At 61.7% G+C, this 10803-nt stretch overlaps 1 protein-coding gene across 1 annotated transcript; it reads left to right on the forward strand.

Annotated features, from left to right (window-relative positions):
• The first annotated feature begins 7782 nt into the window (after positions 1 to 7782).
• On the forward strand, positions 7783 to 8928 carry NEUROD2 (neuronal differentiation 2). The gene has a single exon (XM_016202200.2). The coding sequence runs from the start codon at positions 7783 to 7785 to the stop codon at positions 8926 to 8928; it is 1146 nt and encodes a 381-aa protein (XP_016057686.2).
• Positions 8929 to 10803: the final 1875 nt, after the last annotated feature.

The raw sequence follows: 10803 nt of genomic DNA on the forward strand, positions 1-10803 counted from the left end.
GCATTAGGCGAAATCAGCCACATCTGGACAGGGCTGTGGGCCAAGGCAGCATCTTCACACCTGTTAGCTCCTTTAACACAATGACAGGCAGTCCCATTTTACAGGAGGGAAGCCTGACTTGCACATCAGTGCTGGGATTGGGGGGAGGGGGAGGCTGATGGCAGAGGAGGGGCTTCCTGGGGGCAGGTGTACTGCCCTGGGTTGCAGCCTTCAATTTCTGGGGTAGAACTCGCATCTCCTCCAAAGTGGCAAGAGAGGCCTTTGGTGCCACAACCACTTGTTGAAGATATTCTGTGTGCCGGGGTCTGGGTCTTGTTCCTGCCTTCCAGGAATGTGCTGTCAGGTTGGAGAGACCCATGAGTCAAAGGTCATGACCTGTGCCTCTGAAGAGGTGAGCAAAGAAGAGGCATCTAACCCAGAGAGACTTCCTAGAGGAGGTGATGCTTCAGCTTAAAAGGTGAGAAAAGGGGAGAGGGCACAGCTCAGGCAGAGGGGACACTCTCAGCAAAGGCTCATAGGCATGAGGCCTGTGAAAGTCAGAGTTTAGAGCATCTGAGGGGCAGAGTTCAAGACAGGGATAAGTGTTGAGGGAGTGTTGGACAGCAGCCAGATCAGGGGTGTCCCTAAGGACCACGGCTTAATCCTAGGGGTTATAGGGAGCCATTTGAGGTGCCTGAGTAGGAGAATACCATGTTCAGATTTGCCTTTCAGGAAGGAGGGTAGGATGGGCAGCCTTGATCTTGTGTAAGACCAGAGGAGTGGGGGCCTGTGGGAAGTCAGGCCTTCCCAGGGAGGAAGGTGAGCCAGGCCCATAAGACAGAGGGGTTCTGCGATACTGGAGGATGGCTTTGAGGAGTAGCATCAGCAAAGAAAAAGGTAGCCTGAGTGAGATTCAGCTGTGTCCCTGAACCTCTGCACCTCCGCACCGTTCCCCTCAGGGAGTTCTTTTACCCAATGCAGGGTAGGAGTGGGGTAGGGGAGGGACTCTGAGCCTGCTGAGAGGTTGGGGGCCCAAACAGGGGGTCTCTAGCTGGGCAGGAACCAGGGGGGCAGGCCACTTTGGGATGGATCTGTGACACACACACCCCAAGTCCACCTTCCCAAACTGAAATTTGTACAAAAGACAGGAGAGGGGGCTCTGGGCTTGAACTGGGACCCTGGGCCTTACTGCTTTAGGAGATTCTCCAGCGAAGTACCCCAAATCCTCTAAGCCAGCCAGGCATTAATGCAACAAGCATTTATTGAGCACCAACTCAATACAACCTGTGTGAAACAATGGACTATTGAGATATATATGTTCACCACCATGGTCAAGTCAGGGAGACAGATGGGTAATGGATCCTCTTAACAGAGGGTGGCAGTGCTGAAGTTGCACCGCTTGGGGAGGTCAGGGAAGGCTCTCAGGAGGAGGTGTCCACCCAGGAACCATTTGACAAAAGGGAGACTCAGGGACAAGTACCCATCAGGAAAGGAGCTCCTACCAGAAAAATGGGTCTCAGAAGCCAGAAGTCAAAGGTTATGAGGCAAAGGTCACTCTACTTTTGGAGCAAGGGAATAATCCTGAGGGGGCTGGCTTTGCTGAAGGACTAGCAGGTCTCCTCCGTCACCCTTTGTCCTGGGTTGGGGGAAAGAAGGTCAAGGGTGCAGCAGGAGTCTGATCCAGGAATCTCAGCATCACACGTGGCCCCATGGGCATGTGCCCACTCACCTTTGGGTGGGGCCTGGAGCCAGAGTGAGAGCCCAGGGCACAGGCAAAGGAAGTGGAGGCGAATCCTGATAGTGTGCCGGAGGTCAGGACAGGAGGTCAGCAGGGAGGAGGGGGGCTACACCTCACTGGTCCTCCCCCTCCCCCTCCCCCATGGCACCACAAGGCACGCAGCCGCATATCACCCGTGCCAGCCCTCACCTCCCGGCAACGTCGCCGCATTCTCAGCCACGCCATCTGGCATGCCCGCCGCTCCCCAGCACACTGCAGCGGGCGGGGGGGGGGGGGGGGGGGGCAGCGGGGCAGGTGCCCACCCCAGAGCCAGGGAGAAGCGGCAGGTCCCCCTCCCCCAAGGTCCTTTAGGACTTGAGGTGGGGAAGGGGGCTGGGGAAGGGGGTGGCAGGTGCTCTGCTGCTTCAGGAGGAAGCTTCGAGCGTCCCCAACTGATGGAACAGGCACCGTCTGGGTAGTGCCAGCCTGCCCCTCCCCTGCCTCTCCCCCACAGCACAGCTAATGCCAGGAGCACAGGCCCTCAGAGGATCTCCAGATTCCTGCCCTTCCCCTCAAATCGGCAGTGGGGTGAGCACAGGCCGCCCGTCCCCCTGCTCCCACCCTCATCTCCTGTCTGCCCGCCTCGGCCGGGGCGGCCCAGGAGATGGAGTTCCGGCTGCGGCCAGGGAATGGACCCCCGCTCCTAATCCACCTGCTCCCCGTCTTGGCACTTCGGGGGGAAATCGAGTCTCCGTCCCCAGCACACTCGCCCCCACCCATCTCAGTTGCGGCCTGGTGGCGGCGGCGTCTGGCTAGGTGTCCTCCGGCGTCAGGACGGCGTGGAGCCTGTGCAGATTTATGCGTGCCTGTATTTATTTTGGTGGAGCAGGGGTGTAATGAGAGCGGATTTACAGAACATCATCCTGTCCCCTGAGCGAGATTCCCCGAGACTGCTGAGGAATGCCCTACCCCTCCCTCCCCGCCTCTGCGGCCAACCCTGCCCCCCAGCCCTGCCCTGCCCTGCCCTGCCCCCCCCCGCCCTGCCCCCAACCCTGCCCCCCCAGCCCTGCCCTGCCCCCCCCAGCCCTGCCCTGCCCTGCTCCCCCCACCCGGCCCTGCACCCAGACCTGCCCCCCCCCCCCCGCCCTTGCCTGCTCCCAGGACCCAGCCCTGCCCTGCCCCCCCAGCCCTGCACCCAGCCCTGCCCCCCCAGCCCTGCCCTGCCCTGCTCCCCCCACCCGGCCCTGCCTAGCTCCCAGGACCCAGCCCTGCATGCCCCCTCAGCCCTGCTCTGCCTTCCCCCCTCCCCCCCAGCCATACCCTGCCCCCCACCCTCCCAACCCCCGCCCAGGCCTGCCATACCCCCCCAGCCTGCCCCCCCAGCCCCTGCCCTGCCCCCCAGCCCCTGCCCCACCCCCAGGACCCGGGCTGCACAAAATGGCCGCCGCCCCTGGAGGCAGCCATCTTAGGTGCCCAGGCTGGGGCCTCCCCCGGGACCGCCTGTGTCTCCATGGGAACTGAGACCCTCAGCGCCCAGCTCCCCCGTGGGGTCGCGGGTGGGCCGCGGAAGTGGGAGTCTCCAGGCCCGGCCGAGGTGACCACCGGCCCCCTTTCCCTCGCGGAGACCCGGGGACCAGGCCCCGCACCAACTCCCTTCCCCCAGTGCCAGGGGGAGGAACAGATGGCATCTCTGGGTGTCCTTCTCCTTCCTCTCCTTCCTTCCATTTCTGGCTCTTTCTGTCTCTGTCGCCGTCGCTGCGTCTCCGGGCGCGCAGACAGGAGCGTGTCCCGGCGCCCGCGCCCGCGGACACGTGCGTGGCGCCTCTTTCCAGCCATGTCTGAGGCGGGCCCATCCCACACCTCCCTCTGCTCCACTTTCCCCCCGGGTTTTTATTGTATCTTCTAAAAAAAAAGTTGAAATGTGTTGAGTGAGAAAAACTTGTTCCATTTTTTCTGAAGGAAGAAAATACAGGGGCAGGGAACGGGCAGGGATGGCGGTCCCCCTACTCCCAGGCACCCCCCCCCAGCCCGCAGCCCCCTCCGAGGGGCTGGGGGCTCCTCAGACCCGCAGAGCTGAGCCCACTCCTGACAGGAGCCGGGAAGGACAGGGGAGCCTCCCAGGGGCTCCCTCCTCCTCAGCAAGGCCGGCAGGCGCCTGGGAGGCCTGACCCGCATCTCAGCGTCCCATCCGAAGGAGGCGCAGGGGATATCCTCCTACCCCGGGGACGCCTCGTTCACTTACTCATCCATTCATTCACTCATTAACTCAACAAAAACCCAGTTCTTACACAGACAAAGCATTCTAAATGTGTGTGTGTGTGTGTGGGGGGGGGGTATGTGCATGAAATTAATACTGTAAAGCATGTTACCATTTACAAGGTGCTTTAATAAAAACGAGAGCTGGCATTTACTGAAGGCTCACTGTAGTGCTGGCCCTGTGCGAAACGCATTACATGTCTTATTCCATTTAGCACTAACAACAGCTCTGTGAGGTGTAGCATAATCATCCCCATTTTATAGATGGGGAAATCAAGACTGTAACTTGCTCAAGGCGTTCAGTGTTCTTTAAAGCTGGTAAGTGGGGTTGGCCAGGAATCAGAGCCCAAAGCGTGTGCAGGTGACCAAACTACCATACAACTGGGGGCCTCGAGAAGGGCCGAGTGTCAGGATTGAAGACTCTGCCTGCAATAAAGGGACAGTAAAGCTCTTGAGGCTGTTCCCAAACTTGGATGGGGTCCTGGCCAGCATACTTGAGTCTCTGCCCCTCACCCCCACCCCCCGGGGCCTGTCCTTTGGCCTCTCTCTCTGCCATGGCCAGAATGCCCCAGACCATCTGCCACAGGTGGGATTCTACCTTCCCAGGCCCAAGATCCATGAGCGGGAGGAAACTCACCATCAGCTTCTAGTTCTGGGAGACCACAGAGGCAGATTGTGGGGCTGTGGAAGGAGCACCGGGCTGGGAGTCAAGTCCCAGGCTTCTGCTCTCCACTTGTGTGTCCCTAGGCAAGTCCGTTCCCCGCTCTGTGAAAGGAGGAGTTGGGACTGTTCTTTCTGAGACTCCTTTCGGTTCCCATGGAGTGCCTCTGAGAGCCTCAAGACAGCACCAGCCCCCTTTCTCCAAGGCCTCTATTTACGTGCCTCTATTTAGAACCAAATTCATCCTACCATGCACCAGATCAGTGTCCTCCCAGCCCAAGAAATCCTCCAGAGGCTCCTAGAGGGAGAAAACTAAGTATTTGCACCACCACAGCGCTTGGCACATGGTTGACATCAAAGTGTGTGTGTGCTTAATAGATAATTGAAGCTGTGTGTGCATATGCAATCTGGAGGGTGGGGAGAGGGACAGGAAATGTGGGTCTGAAACACAAATGCTTGAATCAGGGTGTGGGCAAGGGTCTCTCTACACCTAGCTATGATTACCTGCTCACACACAGGTATCTAGCTGAGTAGGGGTGTGTATCAATTTTCTGCACCACAGAGTAAGGAACAGGTGTGTGTGTGTGTCTAAAGTTACCTCCCTCAACCCCTGCCATTTGCATCTGTGTCTGGTCCAGTGAGAGCCAGCGAGAGGGTTGGTTGAAAGGTGAGCTGTAAGATAAAACAGCAATTTCCTACCTTTTTTATCAAGACACTGTCTGACCCACCTTCCCTTGGTCACTCTTAGGACTGCTGGACTTGGCTTTAGTATTTTCAGGGTGTGTGTGTGTGTTGTTTTATGTAGGGGGAGGAGAATGCTTGAGTCTTCTAGAACTTTAGGTAATACCCAGCCCAGCCCTCTCCCCCCCCAAATAAGCCAGTCCGAAGGCCAGGAGAGAAAGATGCTGGTGGGGTGGTCACTTGTCTAGCAGGGGGTGGGGATGTTGGCGGGTGAGGAGTGAGAGGTTTCTGGGTTAGGAATCCAGACTGAGATCCTTGCCCCCACCCCCAGATGGTGGATGCAGAGGCTCATCCCAGGGATTCCTGTCTACTCCACCCCAACATAATATGCCCCCAAACACACAAGGAAGCCTCTTCTATCGGCTGACTCCACAGATATATACACATGTCCCCACAGACACGCACACGCCCATGCAGAGGCACAGACATCCGGGCAAGTCTTTTCTTTTCTCTGTCTTTCCCTTGGTTTGAATTTCGTTCAGCCACATATGTTGTGTGTGCGTGAGGGTGGGTGGGGGAGGGGCAGACAGGGAAGAGGGATGGCATGGTGCCAACATCTACCTATGGGGCTTGGGCCAGGGACACCCCCCACACCCACCCTGGGAGGGGGCCTCAGCTGTCCTTTTGTGGCCAGAGGGATTCTCCTGAGGGGGGGCGGGGACGACAAGCATAGAGGTCCCTTTTCCAGACTTGAGGGTCTGGTCCCTGACCCACCTTTGGGGGCCTGCAAGGGAAAAAATGGACAGAGCAGGACCCAGGAGGGAGCACAGAATTTGGGGCCACCACAATCCCGCAATTTCCAGTCTTGCCACCCCATTGTTCCCATGTGGGGGGGCCCTATATCCAAGGGGGGGCAACTCCTCCCACCTCCCTCTCAATCCCTGCTTTCCCTGCTTTGGGCGGGGAGGGGAGGGCGGCACAGATATTTATTTATTTCCTTTATTTATTTAATTTTTTTTTTTTTTTTTTTTTTTGGAGTAGAGAGTGACAGATGGCGGCGGGTCCCGGGGGAGCCGGCTCTCCCCCAATGCAGACGCATGCCAATCACCGTCTCTCATGTGATAGCTGCTGCCCGTGACGTGCCAAGCCCATATGGCCTGGCATAGAGGCTGGTACCCCGCCTGGTAGAGATGCCACACTCGCTCCGCGGTTCGCATGGCGCTCTGAAGACGCCGGTGCCCGCCGCCTTGAGGAGCCGCTGCCCCCGCTCCCTGAAGATGGGGGAACAATGAAATAAGCGAGAAGATCCCTCTTCTCCCCCCTCTCTCTCTCGCCCCCTCCCCCTCCCCTCCCCTCTCCCCTTGACTCCTCTCCGAGGTAAGTTGTCCGAAAGGCAGCTAGATCTGACCCGCCGGCTGGAGGGGGGCGGCTGCTCCAGCCGGCAGAAGGGCCCCGAATGCCCCCTCCCTGGGAGATGCCCCCTCGCGGGGTGGGCGTCGGAGGCGCCCGGGGGTCTCTGTCCCCCAGGGGCTGCGGCTCCGGGGGCTGCGGAGGGAGCCGACTCCGCCGGCGCTGGGCTGGGGGCGGGGAGCGGGACCCTGGAGGGGACCTGAAGAGGCTGAGATGGGACCACCCCGCGGTTGTCTCGGAGGAGCCTGCGACCTTTCCCCGCAGCCAAAAAAGAGAGAGAGAGGGGAGCAAACAAATTCGGATTTTTCCCCCATCGATCCCGAAATACAACGAGATCTGAAAAGCTATGTGGGAGGGAGGCGGTTCGAAGGGAGGAGGGGGGTCCCTGACCGCGGGGGAGACGGACGGGGCTCGCCTTCCCCAGTCTCATCCCCACGCCGGGTCCCTCGTCCCCGGCGCCCGGAGCCGGCCCCGGGAGCTGGGGCGCACGGCTGGAGGAGCCGGTCCTCCCGCCTCCGGAGCCCGGGCTGCGGGGGTGGGGGCCGAGCGGAGGGCGGCGCGCGGCCAAGTTGCAAATTGGATTAGGGAGCGTGGGGGTGAGAGCCGCGGGAGGGGCGGGGGCCGGGCCGAGGGGCCGGGGCCGGGGCCGGGGCCGCGGGCGGCCGTCCCCACCCGCGGCCGCCCAGCCTTCCTCGCCGCCGCGGGAGCGCCGGCTTCCGGGGAGAGCGCGCCGCGTCCCCGGGCGAAGATATCTGCTCCCTAAAGCCCCTGCTGCGTCCCTGGCCAGACCTCGGGAAGCCCCGGGCGTGGGGAGCGGCCCCCCGTTCAGCCGCGGGGCGGAACCGGGGCCCGGCGCCGGGGCCCGGGCCTGAGCCGAGATCCGGGGCGCGCGGGCGGGCGGGCCGGGTCGGGCCGGCTCTGGGCGGGGCAGGCGGAGGAGGTGGGCCCCCAGGGCCCCCTGGAAGGGAGCCTGCCCTAGACTTCGGGGAGCTGGGCTGGGGGAAGGCGTTGTGACCCCAGCGCGCCCCTCACTCTGTGCTATGTCTCCCCTTCCCGCCCGCGGGGCGCCCTCAGGCACCATGCTGACCCGCCTGTTCAGCGAACCCGGTCTCCTCTCCGACGTGCCCAAGTTCGCCAGCTGGGGCGACGGCGACGACGACGAGCCGAGGAGTGACAAGGGCGACGCGCCCCAGCAGCCCCCGCCGCCGCCGGGGCCCGGGGCTCCAGGGCCCGCCCGGGCGGCCAAGCCGGTCCCTCTCCGAGCTGAGGAGGTGCCGGAGGCCGCGCTGGCCGAGGTCAAAGAGGAAGGCGAGCTGGGGGGCGAGGAGGAGGAGGAAGAGGAGGAGGAGGAAGGGCTGGACGAGGCGGAGGGCGAGCGGCCCAAGAAGCGCGGGCCCAAGAAGCGAAAGATGACCAAGGCGCGCCTGGAGCGCTCCAAGCTGCGGCGGCAGAAGGCGAACGCGCGCGAGCGGAACCGCATGCACGACCTGAACGCGGCGCTGGACAACCTGCGCAAGGTGGTGCCCTGCTACTCCAAGACGCAGAAGCTGTCCAAGATCGAGACGCTGCGCCTGGCCAAGAACTACATCTGGGCGCTCTCGGAGATCCTGCGCTCGGGCAAACGCCCCGACCTGGTGTCCTACGTGCAGACGCTGTGCAAGGGTCTGTCGCAGCCCACCACCAACCTGGTGGCCGGCTGCCTGCAGCTCAACTCCCGCAACTTCCTCACGGAGCAGGGCGCCGACGGCACGGGCCGCTTCCACGGCTCCGGAGGCCCGTTCGCCATGCATCCCTACCCGTACCCGTGCTCGCGCTTGGCGGGCGCTCAGTGCCAGGCGGCGGGCGGCCTGGGCGGCGGCGCGGCGCACGCCCTTCGGACCCACGGCTACTGCGCCGCCTACGAGACTCTGTACGCGGCGGCGGGCGGCGGCGCGAGCCCGGACTACAACAGCTCCGAGTACGAGGGCCCGCTCAGCCCCCCGCTCTGTCTCAACGGCAACTTCTCGCTCAAGCAGGACTCGTCGCCCGACCACGAGAAGAGCTACCACTACTCTATGCACTACTCAGCGCTGCCCGGCTCGCGGCCCGCGGGCCACGGGCTGGTCTTCGGCTCGTCCGCGGTGCGCGGGGGCGTCCACTCGGAGAACCTCCTGTCCTACGATATGCACCTTCACCACGACCGGGGCCCCATGTACGAGGAGCTCAACGCGTTTTTCCATAACTGAGACCTCGCGCCCGCCCCTTTCCGTTTCTTTTGCCTTTGCCCGCACCCCTGTCCCCAGCCCCCCGAGCGCACGGGCACCCCCACCTACCCTGGCGCCGGGCGCGGGGTGCGGGCCGCCGGGCCCGCCGCTCTCTCCCGCAGCGAGGTCCTCTTAACAGTGGGTGGCGCTCCCAGGGGCCTCGCTTCCCCCAGGGGACTCGCCTTCTCTCTCCCCAGGGGCTCCCTCCTCCTCTTTCCCAGGGACCCTCCCTCGGGCGCACCCTGGAGACCCCCCACCCTCAATGCTCACTCGGGTTTCCTGTTCCCTTTTCCCGCAGGCCCCGAGGCGTTGGTGAGGGGGCAGCTGAGCTGCGGGATAGTTTTCCCCCTCTCTGAGAAGGAAAAGTAATTATTATTACTTTTAAAACAGACACCGAGCTGCCGAGGCAGAAAGGAGCCGGGCTTCCCCCTTTCCTGAAGCGGGCAGAAGTCAGGGCGCCCGAGCCTGGACCTGGGCCGCCCTCACCCCCAACCCTTAGTCTCAGCGTCTTGTGATTTTAATTTTGGCGGGAGGGAGTGTGGATTGAGAGGAAAGAGAGAAGCCAAGACAATTTGTAACTAGAATCAGTTTTTCCCTTTCCCTTTTTTTAAACAAACAAACAAACATACAAAAAAAAAAAAAAGGAAAAAAAAAAGCTAAGAGGCGACGGAGGCCGAACGCAAAGTCCGGATCGGAGAGAAAACGCAGTAAGAACTTTTAGAAGCAATAAAAGGCAAAAAATACTACTACCAATAATAAAAAGACACAAATATCTATGCAAGGAGGTTCTGACTGAGCCTAGCGGCCCGGCCCGCCCCGGGTGCCCCTCCCGGCCCGGGGCGCGCCGCCCCAGCGCGGATCTGTGCACTTTGGTGAAGTGGGGCCGGCCCGCCAGCTCCTCCTCCCCAGGTTCTTACAATCAGTGACTCGGAGATTTGGGGCCCCAGTGCCACTGCCCTCCCCCCGCCCCATCCCCGTTGTGCGTCACGCTGTTTTTTAAAAACCTGTTTCCAAATTTGTATGGAATGGCAAACTGTTGGGGGGGTCGGTTTGGGGAGGGAGGGTTTGCATGAGAGACACACACACGCACACCACACCGCACGCACACACGCGCCGGGCGCGGGCGTCCGGGGGCAGGGCGAGGAGAGCTCCGTGGCTTCCCTCCCCGCAGGCACCTGTGCCCCTTCCCGGGGCCGGGGTGGAGGCCGACACCCGGGGGCAGCCCCGCCCCGCCCGACTGTGCCCCGGGGGGCGCCAGCGGCCCAGGAGTGCCGGTGGCTGGAGAAGGGGTTCTTGTCCGAGTTGTCCTCTTGGCTCAGGCTGGCAGGTGGGCAGGGAGAGGGCTGAGGGCTCCTTCTGGAGGCTTCCCAAAAAGGGCAAAAGGACAACCTCTCCCCACCGGGGGCAGGAGACCAGGCATCCAAACACACGGTGCAAAATGCAAACCCACAGGCGACACACCCACACGTTCACCCACACTCACAGCAATGTTACCTTCCTCTTGTATCGAAGATTAAACTCCCGTCGGACACCCGAAGTGCATTGCGTGTTTCTGTTCAGTTTAATGACGATTAATAAATATTTATGTAAATGAGATGCAAAGCCGGACCGGTTTCTCACGGTGGCCTCGTTTCATTCCAGGGATTGAGCTGGGGCTCTGGGTGATGGAGACGGTCAAGTGACTGTGCAGAGGCCAGGTACAGGGACCCTGGACATTCCTGGGTAGGATTCCCACCTTCCCAACCCCCTCATACCCACCCACTGGGCACCGAAACAGCTGCACTCGCTGCCCCTCCCAGACCTTACACAGACACACGCGCCCCCAGCGCAAAGCACTGCACTAATCTCCTTACACTC

The sequence above is a fragment of the Miniopterus natalensis genome, chromosome 17 (genome assembly GCF_054644295.1).
Source record: "Miniopterus natalensis isolate mMinNat1 chromosome 17, mMinNat1.hap1, whole genome shotgun sequence".
In the NCBI taxonomy this organism is placed as follows: Eukaryota; Metazoa; Chordata; class Mammalia; order Chiroptera; family Miniopteridae; genus Miniopterus; species Miniopterus natalensis.